This window comes from Tachysurus fulvidraco, chromosome 22 (assembly GCF_022655615.1).
Source record: "Tachysurus fulvidraco isolate hzauxx_2018 chromosome 22, HZAU_PFXX_2.0, whole genome shotgun sequence".
Classification (NCBI taxonomy): Eukaryota; Metazoa; Chordata; class Actinopteri; order Siluriformes; family Bagridae; genus Tachysurus; species Tachysurus fulvidraco.
The window spans coordinates 14,190,950-14,208,709 of NC_062539.1; the positions used below are offsets into that span (position 1 = coordinate 14,190,950).

General features: G+C 39.5%; 1 protein-coding gene across 2 annotated transcripts in view; it reads right to left on the minus strand.

Moving 5' to 3' along the window:
- The window catches only part of cdh7a (cadherin 7a), an 83,525-nt gene that overhangs the window by 46,632 nt on the left and 19,133 nt on the right, over nucleotides 1–17,760 (minus strand). Inside the window, exons 2-3 of one of the 2 annotated variants that reach the window (XM_047806462.1) lie at nucleotides 8,629–9,470; nucleotides 4,881–5,175 (exon numbers count right to left, since the gene is read on the minus strand). In XM_047806462.1, the coding sequence (XP_047662418.1) occupies nucleotides 4,881–5,175; nucleotides 8,629–8,673 (340 nt within the window). In that variant the 5' untranslated portion in view covers nucleotides 8,674–9,470. The remainder of the gene's footprint in view (nucleotides 1–4,880; nucleotides 5,176–8,628; nucleotides 9,471–17,760) is intronic. The other variant, XM_027142852.2, reaches the window with a different exon arrangement.

A 17,760-nucleotide genomic window follows, 5' to 3' on the forward strand; every position in this document is an offset into this window, starting at 1 on the left:
TTTTGAGGATCTGGCTTTAATTCTGATCCGTTTATTAAATCTGATCCAGTTTATGCGCTGAAAGCCTGAGCTGAATTATTAAAAAAATAAACAAATAAATAAATAAAACTGGATCCTCATGAGTGGAGAGGAGAAGCAGCTGAATGAGTAGATTATAACAAACTGATGGTGTGATTTATAAAGCTGCTGATTTTAACAGGATTAAAGGATTAAGCAAGCTTTTTTTTTTTTTTTTCGTTTTTTTTTTTTCCGAAGGTTTCTACTTAAAGTAGTGCTGGTTTACACTCGGAAATTAATTACACCACTTCATATATTACGCTCACTGAAAAAAAAATACGGAAAAATACTCCATATTTATCCTAATGCTCATCTTCAACGTGATGTGGTGAGGAGGAGCAATTATCACTTTATTTTTTTTCACTAGTCTTTATAATAAGGCTGTGACTCAGTAGTTATAAACGTCTTATGTAGGGTTCATTACCATTTCTAAAAATACAAAGCATTAGTTAGCAGTTAGCGTTTGGGAAACTGTTACTTGTTTATTTTTTCTTTCTTTCTTTCAGCCATTAAAATAGTGGAGACCTTTATAAAGGCTTATGTAGCCTTATGTCAATAGTCATGAATGGTTAATGTGTCATGTACCTTTAAAAAAAAATACGGAGTATTAGCTCAAATTACACCAATAATAGAAAGAAAATATCTATTTAATTTAAGTAAACAGCCATTACAATAGCTGATGTGTTTATAAATGCTTGTGAAGTGTTATGTCTCCAGTTATAAGGTGTTTACTTAAGTGTAATAAACCTTTTATAAAAACCAAATGCAAAACATGTTTTAACATGACTATTATCACAAATGACAATACTAATTTCTAAAACAGGCTTTATATGACTATAGATGCATTAATGAATGCTTATGGCATGAATCATGGAGAGCTTATGTAGGTTTCATATATCTTAAAAAAGTAAAAACTTTAAAGGTCTTTATTGATTTATCTTTTTTATTAACAAATGACAAAAAAAATATTTTTAATAGTTAATGTATAGATGTTTATCTAGCTTCATATCAGTAGTCATAAAGGTCTTATGTAGGTGTCATATACTGTAAATATATGACACCTACATAAGACCTTTATGACTACTGATACTACTTTTCTAATCATACATAGGTTTACTGAAGTGTTATCACAAACTAACACAAATATTTATATAAAAATGCAAGCATTATGATAGCTGATGCATTAATAAATATTTATGTAGGTTTATGTCACCGTCATGAAGGGCTTACGTAGGTGTCAAGTGTCCTTCCTGACAATACATACCTTAGTAAAGCGGTGGCACAAATGACCACAGTTTGTTAAGCATATTCTTGCTATTTAGACACATGACATTACAATCAATGCTCATGTAGCTTTGTGTCAATAGTCGTGCAGGGCTTAAGTCGATGCTAATGGTCTTAAATGATGTGTTACTAATAAAGTTTATTACGTCTTTGCTAATATGAGATTTAGGTTTTGTGAGCTTAATTTCTAAGCTAAATTTCACTCGCAAACCAGCTGGAAAGAGTGGAGCTAACGCTTCTCAGTTTCTCTTGTGCCTTCTCCAGAGATCAGTCACAGAATTCCGACAGATTTTAGATGAGATCGGAATGACATCTGATCTTCCGGCTGTTGTAGAGCTTGTCTGCATGATTAGCTAATCAGTACAAATCTAATGTGAGCTTTATAATGCTATTTTTCCTTCGCGTGCACATGCTAACGTTCCCGGTTAGATCTTATCTGAGTACGGCTCAATTCCAGCGGCTAATGGAATTCAATAACAGCAAGACGGGAAACATCAGGCGCTCAGGAGCCCGACAATGATGTTTTAAGCATCTTAATAACAGCATTGTGTGTGAAAAATGACCGGGCAAGAGGGACTGCTCTCATAAGCATCTGTTATGAATTTCCACTCTGGGAGTCCAGGCGACGTGTCGAGGTGCCACGAAAGGTCTGCAGTCATAAACAATCTCCTGTTCCTTAATTACCAAATTAAATTAATCATTCTCCCGTTAATCAGAGCCATTCATCAGTGCTCGGGCGTAATGATTTTAAATTGATCTGCGGGAGCAGCGGGTGAGAGCGGGGTCGCCTGCTTCAGCAGAGGCTAATGGCTTTGCTCCCAGGTCTGGACGGCTGCTGCTGGGCAGCATGTTAATTACGTTTATAAAACAGCGTGTCGACTCACGCTCCTGACTGTCAGCTTTTATTCGCTCAGCACGGATAAACAGAGCCAAACAAACGGGAACGAGAGTGTAAACATCATCTGTTCTTTGACTATTTATGTGTAAAGTTTAGTTATGAGTTAATACTTTAATTCAATACAACCTGTACTTCTTTAAAGCCTTCAACCAAGAATTATGAATCACGAATCACGAATCACGAATCATGACTCCCTAATCAAGAATCTCGAATCACAAATCAAGAACAAATCAGTGACTCGAAGAACACAATCCAAAACGATACAAATAAAACTAGATATTCGATTAGGACAAAAGTAATGGCACCCTCTATTGAAAGCAATCCAAAATAATACAGATCAAAATAGCTATTCGTTGAAGAACAAAAGTAATGGCACCCTGTATATTAAGCGATCCCAAATTATACAAATAAATCTAGCTATTCAATTTGGACAAAAGTAATGGCACCCTCTATAGAAAGTGATCCAAAATGATACAAATAAGACTAGCTAATCGATCAGGACAAAAGTAATGGCTCCCTTTATAGAAAGCAGTCCAAAATGATATAAATAAAACTAGCTATTTAATCAGGACAAACATATTGAAAGCTTTATGGTTGGGTGAGATAACAAATATGTCATTTCACAATATCCCAGGACATTTTGATGCATGCCACATAATAATGAGCAAGCTGGCAAAATAATAACGATGTATTCAATTGAATAAAGCTTAAAAAATGGCTGAACAAATTCAATTACTATCAAATCACTTTACAAATTGGAAGATGGAAAACAACATCGTCATCTGCTTCCAATGGTTTGGTTCCAATTTATTGCTACACCTCAAAAAAATTTACAGTGACAATAAGCGGTAGATAATGAATGAATGAATGAATGAATGAATGAATGAATGAATGAATGAATGAATGAAAATGACTTACACTATCAATAATATAAAGCCAAGACCTATCACTGTAATAGTTTTTTCTTCTTCTTCTGTATTCCTAATATGGAGTTTTGTGGGTGTGGCTAAATGTAAATCAGCAGCATCATAAACAACTTCTTAAACATAAACTACTTATAAATAAGTAAATAGAAAGAAAATGACTGAAAATCTAGCAAGAAAATTATAACAAAATTACAAATTCTAAAACTTATTAAAATGTACTAAACAATTGATAAATGTGAGGACATTTTGTGATAGGACATTAACAACAAACATCAGATGTTTTTTTAACAAACTGAGGTTGTTTCTGTTTTGTTGCTTAATGACTGTTTTTTTTTTAACACACCATTATAAAAATTCCCTCTCTGTTACTTTACAGGCTCGAGTGGAGTTTGTAAAGAACTGAAGCATCACAAAAAAATAAAACAAATCTCTTCTGTATAAGTAAGAGTTCAAGAATAAAAGCTTTATTCGGCTAGTTAGTACGTCTGGATATTTTTCAGATAAACCCGGTGCAGTTTAGCATAAACAGACGGGAAGAATCTTCACTTCAGCTGCGCTCTTCTTCCTCCCAAGGGACTAAAAAATCTCCTTGTGCTTCGAGTGGCCACTTCTGAGCCGTGAAAGAATGTCGAGGAGCGTACGTTATAGATGTTGTTGTATTGTGACACAGAAACACAGTGCTGCAAACGTACAAGCAATCACCAAAACACTCAACTGCGGCAAACTGAATGGAACTGTAACAGAGCTCAGTTTCAGACACAAGAGTGAATAAGGGTCTGCTTTCTAGAATATCCTACAAATATGAGATTGTGCTTTACCTGTGTACTTGAACAGGAAGTCAATACCAAGGTCAAACTCATCAAGGTTTAAGAGGCACATCACAGTGAGGCATTAGATGCTCAGCAGAGATGAGTCACGGCTCATCTTCAGCACTCTGTGTGTGTGTGTGTGTGTGTGTGTGTGTGTGTGTGTGTGTGTGTGTGTGTGTGTATTCCACATGCCCAGATGCAGGAGATGTTGACCCTCATTGTGTGCTCTATTACTCTGCAGTTCGCTGCAAGTTAATAGTCTTTAGCTTCTCATATTAGATTATTCTTAGTTTCTTTCTTTTGCATTTTGAATGCTTTATAGCTAAGGCTTTGTGTGTGTGTGTGTGTGTGTGTGTGTGTGTGTGTGTGTGTGTGTGTGTGTGTGTGTGTGTGTGTGTGTGTGTGTGTGTGTGTGTGTGTGTGTCATTGGTTAGCTGGTGGATACCTGAAATGTGCTAAAATCTGTGTGTGTAAAAACATAGAAACTTCACGACCCTTTATAATAATTGATTAAATAAGTAAACAAACAATAACAAGCAATAAAAGCTCAAGTTGAACTACTAACAAAGTATTAGATATTATATATTTTTTAATTTATAAAAACATATAAATATTGTTTTCCTTCAGGAACATATAACATATGTTTGCTTTAATAAATTTGGGGTGTTTCTATTTAAATATGCAGATTAGAGGGTGGGGTCAATGCAAATATATTCATCGAGCCCCAACACAAAATTCAGTATTAGAGGAAGTGTGTGAAGTTGTAAATGAATGAAGGACAGGGAACTTATCCTGTAACAGCTTTAGAGTTCTGAGGAATTTGCATCTTTCACAAGTAGCTTCAACTTCTCAGTTAACTGAATAAACGTCAACGTAACATGAACACTCATCTCTGAACACACTCACCCACTGGAGACATTTCAGGCACTTGCGCCTGGTATGGTCCGTCTGGAAAGCGAGGCTCGTTGTCATTGATGTCCTGCACCTTGATGACGAATTCCGACTCTGGTTCGACGGGCAGGTTGGTGGCACGATCGCGGGCCTGAGCACGCAGGGTGTAGTAGGCTTGCTCCTCGCGGTCCAGGCGTTTGGTGGCGTGGATGTCACCCGTGTTCTCGTCGATGGTGAAAATGGTGGTGGCTCCTTCACCATTGAGGACGTACTTTATCCTGCCTTCACCTTTATCCACGTCAGAGTGCAACTGCACCAAGAGTAAAAAAGGAGAAAGAAAACAAAGGTGATTATTAGTACAGCTGAAAGGACGCTCACGGATGTAGCTTCTGTTTGTTACTTCATCAGGTTACTGTACATCCTACAGATTGTACTTACGTGTTTGTAAATTACACAACAACTCGGTAAGGTAAACGAATCAGTAGAATCAGCTTCGTGCCTATACATATTCTTCTTTAATATATTTATCAGTTTGGGTATTTTTGAAAACTCCTGGATTGTGTATATCGTATTTGAAGCTATGTGTATGACAAACCTGATCTGAATCCCTTGAATCTGTGAATCGTTTCGATCATGACCGAGATTCATTTCTTTTTTTTGCTTAGCAGGTTAGCGTTTGATTCAGTGAATCAATTTCAGTGCTTAATCTTGAGATTTGTGTTTTAGCCATGATTTAGATTCACTCCTGACTAATTCAGCTAATATTCCTGTTTGAGTCAGTGAATCTATTTGTGCAAGATTGAGAGTTGTTCCTATTTAATTCAGCAATTCACTGGTTAAATATTTTTTGGTTTTGAACGAAAATGTGTGTTTCAGCAAATCAATGTATTTTTCTCAGTGAATCATTTTAGTCATGATTGAGATTCACTTCTCACTCATTCAACAGATCATGGTTTTATTCAGTGAATCATTTGGATCATAATTGGATTCAATTCTTGCTTGTTCAGTGGGTCAGGGTTTGATATAGTGAATCATTTTAGTCCTGACTGAGGTTCACTCCTCAGTGTTTGAATGAATGAATCTTTGAGTCACGACTGAGCTTCGCTTATCTTTTGTTCAGTGGATCAGTATTTGACACAGAGAGTCTTTTGCCGAACATGAAGATTTGTTCAGTCAGACAGGGAAGGAAATGTCCAGAGTATGAAATCATATTATACATTACATAATGTCAATATTATTATTATTTTTTTTCTACAGCATGAACAAGCTGTGCTGACCTAAACAGATCTAAATGAATCGTTTAACCGAACTGACTCAAATGATTCAAGTCATTAAAGAGACGTTTCATATATTTCACCTCTACTTATTATGATGATTAATAGACTTGGATATTTGACTTGTTTTGGAATCTTTAGAAACTCTTCTCAGTGTAAAGGGTGTAACGCTTCAGAGAAAGTCGAGCACAGTCTTCAAACCGAGAACGACCTTTAGTGACTCTTTATTCTAAACACAATGCATTTTTTCTTAGCGTTCGTTCCATATTTCTGGAACCACAAAAAAAGAAATTATTTTGAAACCTCCTTTTCCTCCTCCCTTATTCTCACAGGCATCTTTGTGTGAGAATTATATGTATATAAAAAAAAAATACTGCCTGCAAGTCCCTTTTGTTTCTGCTGAATTGTACAGAAATCCTTTAATGACCATTACTCACACTTTACAGACTCAACAGTTGACTAATAATGAACTGCAGCAGCTCGGGTTCTTTTCGCCTCTCTCTGTTAAACGAACAAGTTTTATTGACTTGTTTATTCCTCCACTTGAGCCGGCAAGCTTTTTTTTTTTTTTTTCAAAACAGTGGACAAGATCTCGCACTTGTATGCAGACGCTTTCATACACAGCACCGTTTAATCATTGTCTTGTTCATTTATTACGACTACTTAGCATTATTTTTTTTCCCCTTTATCACATTTACTCGCTTTCCAAATCATGAAAGATGAACGTTCTGGAGAAATCTCTTCATGTCTCTATTCCGCCTACATCGGGAGCTCATTAGCAGGAGAAAGAAACTAAAATCAGAAAATCCTGCGAGCTGATTAAAGGTGTTATTGTACTGTCAGCTACAGGGTAGTTTGTAGTCATATAGGAAAGAGTGGACTTTTTTTTTTTTTTAGAAATGAAGAAGTTTTTACAGTGTACTGAAATACAGACAGGATCATATGAGAGAGAGAGAGAGAGAGAGAGAGAGAGAGAGAGAGAGAGAGAGAGAGTTAGAGTTATAAACATGTGACAACAGGAACTAACTTATTTTCCACAACATTAAAGGTGGGGTGTACATTGTTTGAAAGCCAACGTTAACATTTGAAATCACCAAAACAAACACGCCCCTAACCCAAATGGTTTCCACCCCTGTATTGATAGCTCCACCCCCCACATACACCAGACAAGTATAACCCAGACAAGTATTATGGCGGAACCTGTTGGGGCAGCTGACTGAGGGTATATTTTTTATCAATAAATGAACTCAATGAGTAATACTATGGTAATACAAATGTGTTTTTGTAGTACTGTGTGTTGTACCCTGAAAGGTTTTTCTCTGTTTCACGCAGAAGACGTTCGGTTCTTTCCAGCCCTGGAAAGCTGCTTCTTCCCTTATCGTAAGCCTTTCTTCACTTTCTTTCTTTGTTTTTATCCGCCATGTCAATGTTTCAGTCCCTTTCTGCTAATGTCACACATGCGCACTGGACACTCTCTCCGCCCATATTGACAAGACACGCCCCTTTCTGCTCATTGGCTACACGTTAGTTTTTTTGAGTTTTGTTTGGCGGCCCAACTCAGTTTTCTGAATAATTTCTCAAACAACGCAGACCCCACCTTTAAAACAAGTGACGTGTCATTCGTTAATAAAACATAAACAATCCTTAGACATTGCAATCAGCTACAATGATGATTGTTTTATTTTGAGCTCAATAAAACACACCATAGCTTACATAAAGATTTATGGAGTATCAAGAAACAGGGGAACACAATGAGTAACAGTCCAATGACAGGACAGGGGGGCGGAGCCAGAACCAATACACTCACATAGAACTGTGAAGGAAAGGATTTTCTCCTGATGGTTATAAAAAAAAATTAAATAAACTTGAATATTAAATCAGTCAAAATATTACAGCAGCTGGATGGAAAGTGTTGCTTTTCCTGAGGATGAGCTTCTTAATGACAGTTGAGTCTAATTAGTGTAAAGCAAGTATCTGTTGGCCAAGAGCTTCAGTGATTTAGTGCATCTAATAACAGCATGAGAAAGAGCTGTTTAGTTAAACTCCGCGTTTCGCATGCTGTCTGATGTGAAATTTTAATTTTACGAAATGATTACGGCACGTCATCGCAGTCGGAGCTGCTTTACGACTCTAATTCAACGAACTGCTGCGCTGTAGCTGCTACGGCAAGAAACGGCATGACTAATACGCTGCATTTGCAAGTGTGTGTGTGTGTGTGTGTGTGTGTGTGTGTGAGAGAGAGAGTAAAGGATATAAGTACCTGCTTCTGTTAGCAAGAACATAAAAGAAATCTGTGAACAGCCATCAAATACAATCTCATGTTATTATTCTAAGAGTGTTATGACATCACAACCACGTGTTTATACGAAACCTTTCAACTCTAAAAGCTGTAACAACAGCTTTTAAATAAAGGATCGGGACAGGTTTGCGTATTTGTGCGACATATTCAGACCTGTGGTTGATTTTCACAGAAACTCCATCAACGCTACCTTCATCATCATCATCATCATCATCGTCGTCGTCGTCATCATCATGATGGACAATACGTGCCCGAATGTCTTGCTACACCTGAGGTTATCTTTTTCCCCGTTCGAGGGTATAAGTCCGACATGTCGTAGCGTAAGATCCACAGAGATGTGTTCATATGTCACGTTCACGTTTGCTGAATTTATTTATCTCTCAACTTCTAATCTCCAGCGAGGTCACGACCGCACAGCATGTCGTTCCACTGAAAAGTGAAGAATAATGACACTCAGAGATAAAACAGAAAGAAAAACAACCTCTGTCTCCTGTCAAGTTTTTATTTAGCTGGGTTGTAGTTCCAGCTGGAACAAATACGGCTGTTTCCATCCCTCGTGTCTCATGACGGGTGGTAAAAACGTTTATCAAAAAAAAAAAAAAAAAGAAAGAAAAAAAAAGGGAAGAAGCAAAAGCAAGCGGTTCTACTGGCAGCTGTGTAATGTGAAAGGGATTGTAAATGTGACGGTAAACACAAGATGTGGCAACATTGCAACACTGCAAGAAATCACTTGCACTGATAAAATTCACTCCGCAGAAAGCCGAGTCAGCGAAGGGGAAAGGGCAGCGCTTACAAAATCTAGGGAAACTTTATTTCTACATGATACTCGGTTTCTGCTGTACGTCTTTCCTCCCGGTGGAAATTAAATTAACGCCAGAGGGACAAATTTCTGCTGGTTGTTTTGTCTACGAGCGCAGGTGTTTGCATCAGATGAGGTCATGTGATCAGGCTGGGTGAGATTGTAGCGTCTTTTCTGGAGACGTTAAGAATTCGGCTTTAATACCTGCTGAGATTTTCTTGTAGAAAATGAATCTGTGAATGAGAATTGAGAAAATTTACATACAGTTACATTTATCCACAAAGCGTTTTAGTTTTATATGGAAATCACAAAACATTCTTGATGCCGAGCTTCATATGAACGAGAAAATCCCGTTTGCATAAAAAGTAAACTTTTGCTGCAGGTACAGTGGATGGAGGTGGATGGAGGTAGGAGGAGGCCACAGCGAGAGACACACTTCTCCATGAAAACAGTGCTCTGTGACAGAAGGACGTGTTTGCGCTGGTTGTTATATGTGTGTAAATAACAGCGCTTTACCCCGTGACGGGTTCGTCTCGAACGTTCGTTAGGACGGCCGCGAGGGCGGGCGGTGACAGCGACGGCTCTCGCACGTCCGTGTGACTAAAACCTTCGGCGTTTCGTGTTCCGTCAGGCTCCATTAACAGAGTTATTGACTCAAACGCTCTTGTCTCAGTAAGACACAAACAATTGTCCAATAAAAGAGCAGGGAAAGAGGAAGAATTAGTGAGCGCGTGCTGATTCCAGCTAGCGCATTACACCGCAATAAAGCAAGACAAATGAAGGCAGCCCTGTCATCTGTCTCTAGGACAAAACACACACACACACACACACACACACACACACACACACTCGAGGCCAATTATAGAGAGAGATTACAAACGCCTCCTGTTTTACATGCACCTAATTTACCGTTCATCTGTCTCCTAGCTGTATAGCTCAGAAAGGGCCTGAATAACCGCATCCTCCTCTCACACTTTCTCTCAGTCTTTCTTTCTCTCTCTCTCTCCAGCTCCGTCTGCTGATTAGAAACACAGAAACATGGCGCTTTCCTGCCTGCCAGCTCGTATCAATTACTTTTCCCTCTCATCCGCATTTAATGAGTGAAGCGCTCACGAGGCCGTACATCTTCTAGCGATCGTCTCATCGCGATGTTGGCGAGGCGTCACGTCTGATTCGCCGTAATTTCTTCATTGAGATTCAAATAGTGTGACTGGACTCATCCAGCTTAGATACGTTACAGATGGAGGCACCTCTTTTAATTAGCTATATCTACTCAATCAAGCAGCTGAACATGCTTCTTGTTAAAAATCCGAGGGCTGGGGAAAGAAAAAAAAAATCGATTCCTGCTGTTTTGCTTGAAACTTGACTTCAATCCATTCGCTTTATTTATATATTAGAATATTTATACCTGTTACTCAATATCCTGTGGAATTTGACAGATCTTTGCTTCTAAGAAGTTTTTTTGTTTTGTAACAGCACACCCCTGAAGTGTTTTATTCCCCTTGCGCCTCATGAATCTGCTAGAGAGAGAGAGAGAGAGAGAGAGAGAGAGAGAGAGAGAGAGATTAAATGACAGAGAGAGAGAATGACAGAGAAAGAGAGAGAGAGAGAGTTGGAGAGAGAGAGAGAGAGAGAGAGAGAGAGAGAGAGAGAGAGAGAGAGAGAGAGAGAGAGAGAGAGAGAAAGAATGACAAATAGAAAGGGAGAAAGCGACCGGGAGAAACAGAGAGAAAGAAATGAAAAACAGAAAGGAAAACACAGAAAAAAAGAGAGAAACAGAGAGAGAGAGAGTGAATGACAGACACATAGACAGAGAGATTGAGTGAGAAAGAAACAGACAATGAGTTAAACAGAGACAGAGAGAGAGAGAGAGAGAGAGAGAGAGATTGCATTCTTTTCATCCGTTCATTTCCTTAAACAAGTTCCTGTTCTCACTGACTTTAAAGCGGCTATAAACAGTGATCCCCTGACTCGCCTCTTTGTATTCTGTTTTTTAAAGTTAAAAAAAAAGAAAGAAAAAAAACAGCTTGTGTTACAGCGTGTAAACGGGGCATTTGTTTCTTTGTTTCTTTGTTTGTTTGTTTGTTTGTTTGTTTGTCAGTGTGATGTATGATTTAGTAGCTATAGTGAAACCGGCACAGCGAGTGGTGACGGTGCGAGAGTCCGGAGAGTGCGCACCGAGCTCCAGCTCCTGGGATTGTAAATGTTACACCTATGAGTCTGAGTAAGGAATAAGTCGAGCCGTTCCACAGCGGGCAGCTATCGGTGTTTGCAATAACTCTGCCGCACGGTTTCATCACTTCTCCTGAGGCATGTAAGCCGTTCTTCCTTCACCGTAGACGGCTGATAAAAATCGAGCCTGGCATTCAGGAGCTTCATTCGTGGCAGAGTCTTTTGTTTATGACATTTACCATCAAGCGACAGATCCGGGACAAGGAATGGTTGAGCTCCGGCTTTTTTTTTTAGGTCACTCTCAATAAATAGATAAATAAATAGATAGATAGATAAATAGATAAATAAATAAAAAATTCCTCCACCCCCAAAATAACCCCCGTCCCTAATCAAGCGTATAACAATGTGCCTGCCTGGATATCGGCGATAAGTTAATCATTCGGACTGGATAGCTTTCGCATGTGGGAGTGATCCGGCTGTGAATTTCTTGAATGAAGTCTCAAGGTGATGAATCCGCTGGCCATTGTAATATTTCACCTGAATCAACAGCTTAAAAGCGCTATAAAAATGCAAATGGTAGTGTATTGTGTTTGGGCTCGGGGACTGCGAGTCTCATTCGGAGGTGTATTGTCAAGGAATCCTTTTCTTATTTCCTGTCATTAGATTCAGAGGTGTCATCTCATATCCTCCTGCAGAAGAGGAAGAGCGACGCTCTCTATATCCCGGCTCGTGCAGGCGAGGTGCAGTGTGGCTGACCTTAATTATCTCAATCAGCTCCAGAGCTTTGGGGTGTTACACGAATATGAACACGTTTTAATTCAGAGACGGAAGGGTTTGAATGTATTTAAATATTAAATGCTGATGTGTAGAGCAGGCTCGTGACTGTGGGGAGCATCGAGTCTGGGAAGATGTGTACTTTTATATTTAAAACATTAGACATGAAGCTTAAGGGCGCAGGTTCAGTAGCCTGTGATGTATTTCTAGTGTCAGTGAATTCATCCTTAGGAACTGCATGGGCAGGATTGTAATAAATAAATAAATTAATACACTATACTAAAGTAAGAAATCTAGTTTTTTTTTCTGGTGCTAAAATTGATTGATTTGTTTGTTTGTTTGTTTTACATAAATAAATTAATTCATTAAAATGAATTTTCAGATTTAAGCCACCCCTCCTTTGGGTTGAAACACAAAATGTGAATATTTGTCGCACTAAACAATAAAAGATTCCGTTTCAGATGATGTCGTTGTGTTACTCTGCATGTGTTCCACATGTTTATGTGCTTCTTTTGCACAGTATGCCAAGACGTGATTGGAAACCTGATGACTTTCATTTGCGGTGAGCTTCGCCAGATGAAACGTCTCCATTTAATCATCAAACACATGTTAGAAATCACTCTGAAGAGGACTTGGCTAGTGTGTGGCGAGTCGCCACATGAAAAGCCCCCTTTTTTTTTTCTCTATTTGATTCGGTTTTAATGCAATCACTGATGTATGCGGTAGAGTACACAGAGACGAGACAATTTACTTAATTACTGCCAGGCCAGGAAATTTTTCCAGTGGCACAAGTGGAAACTTAACACCTGGCAACCTTGTGACAAGTCTAAGGCTCAGTCTTGAGTGGAAAAAATCCCACATTTACGTTAGATACAGTTGATACAGCGAAGTAAGAAATGTTAACGATTTCCTCAGTGTATTAAACCATCTCCTCTATTTAATGCAGGACCTGAGATGTTTCTCTAGCCGGACGCTAGCTGAAGCTCGACAGCCAGCTCGGGGATCATTCCTGCCAGGTCCGGTCCATCACACGTAGCTCAGGAAACAAGCAGGAAACAGAAAACCCAACCTCGCTATGCTACATTTGTTCTTTAACTTGATCTCATCCAGCTGCTGTAACTAGGACACTGTGTTAGAGAGGGGAAAAGCTTTAACTCAAGCTTCTGGTCTTGAACCTGAGGTATTTCTACATCCGAGCTTCATCTCCTTCCAAATTTATTAACTTCCAAATTGAATCTTTGGCATTTGTCGGTTATCGGTGATGATACTTTCATTTATGACCGAATTTAAAACAAATATAGAAACGCTTCAAGATCACGCAAAAGAAACAGCTATATGGAATTCAACCACACAATGTTTCGGGTTCACATAGGCCACGCCTTCATTGTAAATTAAAAGCGGATGGTGTGGTTTAACTAAATGTCACATAGGCCATGCCTCCTTCACTATAAATTACATTCACATAGGCAACACCTTATGTGATATAAGTAAAAAGCACACAGGCCACGCCCCATTCACTGTAAATTAGAAGCACATAAGCCACACCTTCTGTCATTTTGTCACACAGGCCACGACCGTTTACTGTAAATCAGAAAAACATAGGCCACGCTTTTTGTAGTATTAAAGACAGGGTCTACGATTTTTAAAAGCCAATGTTGACACATAAAATCACCAAAACAAACACGCCCCTAACCCAAATGGATCCCTCCCCTGTATTGATAGCTCCGCCCACACATACATACATAACCCAGGCAACTAATGGAAAGAAATGTGTCTGTATCATAGCTGAAGGGAAGAACAATACGATTGCAGATAAACAAATAAGCAAAAATGACACACAAGCATAATCATGTAAAGGACAAAGGCATATATTAGTTCTGTGTAACAAAGCAAAACCAACGTTACTCACCTATCGAGAAGGAAAAAAGCGCCTCGGCGTTTTAAGTAAAGTCGGCCGCATATTCGCAGATTGGAGTTTCCCGAGTCAGTAACTCCTGAGCTAAACGCTGTTACTACACAAAACGCGGTTGTAGCTGCCTCTCTACATTACTACGATAGAAAAGAGGTGTTATTTGTGTAGTAACAGCGTTTAGCTCAGGAGTTATTGACTCGGGAAACTCCAATCTGTGAATATGTGGCCAACTTCCTGCTCCTTCAGTTCTCTCTAGCGCTGGAAAGCTGATCCTATATTAACACGTCCTACTTCTTGCCTTATCGTAAGTCTTTCTTCGCTTTCTTTCTTTGTTTTTATCTTCCATGTCAGTGTTAAAACCGCTTTCTGCTAATGTCACACATGCGCACTGAACACTCTCTCCGCCGCATATTGACAAGACCCGCCCCTTTCTGCTCATTGGCTACATGTTTGTTTAGTTTTTTGATTATTTTTCAGCCTGACTTAGTTTTCTGAAGGATTTCTCAAAAATCGGAGACCCTGCCTTTAACTAAAAGGCGCACAGGCCACGCCTACTTCACTATAAATTATAGACACTAAGCCACACCCCTTTTTTTGCCGGTTTCAACGTACTAAAATTTTTAAAACAATTTAAAACATGTCATTCTTTAATAATGAAACCACTTCAATCGTTGGCAAACTGTTGCAATACAAGAGAACAAAAAGACTCTCTGGTTAAGAGAAATTCCATCCCACGTCTATCAACTTCCAGCAAAAATCAACTTCATTCCCATATCTTTATTTTTTCCCAGGTTTGTGAAGATTGCGAGGAACAGGAATGAGAAGCACCTCATCTTAAACACGACATGTCATGACGCAGATGTTAATAACACAGAACTTCAGGCCCAGTGTGTAGACGGAACGGACACGGCGGAGTCTGAAAGGTAATGAAAGTGTATTTTCAGCCAAGGCACCGGGGTCATTGCTAATAATTGTTGATATTACAGAACACACCCCAGACACGGTGATATGTATTATTCATGTTGCCCTCGGTGACATCACTTCATTTGAGTTCTTTATTCGAGCCAGAGCGGTCCTATCAATATTCATCAAGGTCATCGGCAATAATCCCAACTAACAGCGTTACAATATCGAAGTGACAAAAGAATATTCATTAAAAGCACTCTGGTATAATTACGTGTATAATTTCGGGGCGGGTTCTTTCAGCGTGAAACGGCTTTGGCATGAAACTCAGCAGCTTCATTAAGAATCGGCATTTGAAAATCAATTCACGTGTTTATTGTGCGCTGTTTACTTCTGCCTTCATCTGTTTATTCGTCTCTCTCTCTCTCTCACTTACTTTGTTGCTTATCCCTGTGTTTTCAGCAGTCAGTGTACTCACAGTGACAGCAGGGTGTGTGTGTGTGTGTGTGTTTGTGTGTGTGTGTGTGTGTGTGTGTGTGTGTGTGTGAGAGAGAGAGAGAGAGAGAGAGAGAGAGAGAGAGAGAATGTTCCTGCCATAATCATTAGCAAAAGCTCATTAATGGATGTGTTATTAGGGTTTATTTTTTTACATTCGCTTTGTTTAGTACACTCTGCTTTTCGTGCAAAAAGAAAAACAGCATGTTGTAAGGAGAGGACCGTGAATTTGCATACCACAAAAGGCAGGAGGAACTGATCCATGGAGCTGTGTGTGTGTGTGTGTGTGTGTGTGTGTGTGTGTGTGTGTGTGTGTGTGTGTGTACTTTTGCATGGATTTTTTTTATATTTAGTGTTAAAAAACACTTTCACTGAGTCCACGCCTATTCACTGTGACTGATACAAAGAGAAGCCACACCTTCTGTACAGTGATTGACAGGCACCAAGACCATGCCTCTTCACTTTGACTTTAGCTAGTACTAAACAAAGCCACACCTTCTTTACTGTGACTGACAGGCACCAAGACCACGCCTCTTTACTGTGCCTAATACTAAAAAAAGCCACACCTTCTTCGATATGATTGACAGGCACCAAGATCATGCCTCTTCACTGTGACTAGTACTAAACGAAGACACACCTTCTTTATTGAGACTGACAGGTACAGAGGCCACGCCTACTGCACAATGACCAATACAACAACGCCACACCTCCTATGATTTCCATAACAGGCACACAAAGCCACACCTCCTTTGATGTGATTGAAGAGTAAAGAGTCCACACCTTGTTTATTGTGACTGAAAGACTTGCACCTTCTTCACTGGGACTGATGGGAAGAAGGTCATGCATCTTTCACTGGAAGTAACACACAGGCCACACCTACTTCGTTGGAAGTAACAGACACACAGGCCACGCCTTCTTTACTGCAAATCACAAGCATGAAGGCTATGCCGCCTTTCCTGGAAACATCACATAACAGTAGTAGCAAATAAAAGGTTAAAAGGTATATCTGCTTTTATATGTGCATACTATTATCTTACACATGCTTTGCCCAGTGTCCCTTCTCTCCTCAGCAGTCACTGTAACACACCTGAGACCCATCGAATGCATTCTGAACAAGGATCTGTCAGTCAGATAAAATATGACAAAACACTTTTTCTAAGGGAACCATTTGTCCAAAGCTGTCAGTCAATCAGCACTCAGACCTCAGATATGAATTCTCTACACTGCGCCTGCTCTGTTCTGCCCATGCGCTTGCCTTCTCTTTCTCTGGACTCAGGGAGACAAAAGCCATGGCTGTTTTTAATCAGGGATTTTTCGCTTAATTGAATGGATAATGACAGAAAGAAGAAGGAAAAAAGAAAAAAGAAGAGATCATGACATCTAAATGATCTCAGGAATTGCGGGAACCAGCGCTGTTCCTTATTAACAGCCCTGCGGACATAAAAAGGCTCTATCTAGTTCCCTATAGGATCTTTATTTTTGGGTCGGCAAACCTTTTCAGTAAAGGTTCTATGTAGAACCCATAGGTCTAGGAACCCTTCAACGCTGAATGAAACCCTTTCTTCCTGCCGGGATTGGTTGAACCTTGTTAACGATATGTAGTTCTTAAGTTGCAAAAATATCATCTTTTTTTAAATCTATTTCTTCTAAAGGTTCCACAGAGAATAACTTTAAAAAACTAGAACCAAACCGGACTGATTGGTGGGTGGGTGTATGGATGAACGGGTGCATAGATGGATGGATGGATGGATGGATGGATGGATGGATGGATGGATGGATTAATGAGTCGATTGATAGGTGGGTGAGTTTATGGATGGGTGGGTTGGTGGATGTATGGATGTATGTATGGATGGGTGGGTGTATGAATGGGTGGATATGGATGGGTGGATGAGTTTATTTCTAGGTGGATGGATGGATGGATGGATGGTTGGATGGTTGGATGGATGGATGGATGGATGGATGGATGGATGGATGGATGGGTAGATTAATGGGTGGATTGATGGGTGGGTGGGTGGGTTTATGGATGAGTGGATGGGTGGTTGGATGGATGGATGGATGGATGGATGGAGGGATTTATGGGAAGCTGGGTTTATGGGTGGGTGGATAGATGGGTGCATGGATGGATGATCGTTGTAAAGAAGTTTTGCTTTAAATAGAGTACCTGCCCCTAAAACATTTCCAGTCTAATTTAACAAATTCATAAAAAGGGTTTCTTATAAAATGTCAAACTTCACGCAGGAACAGAGGCTATTTTTAGCTGAACTCTG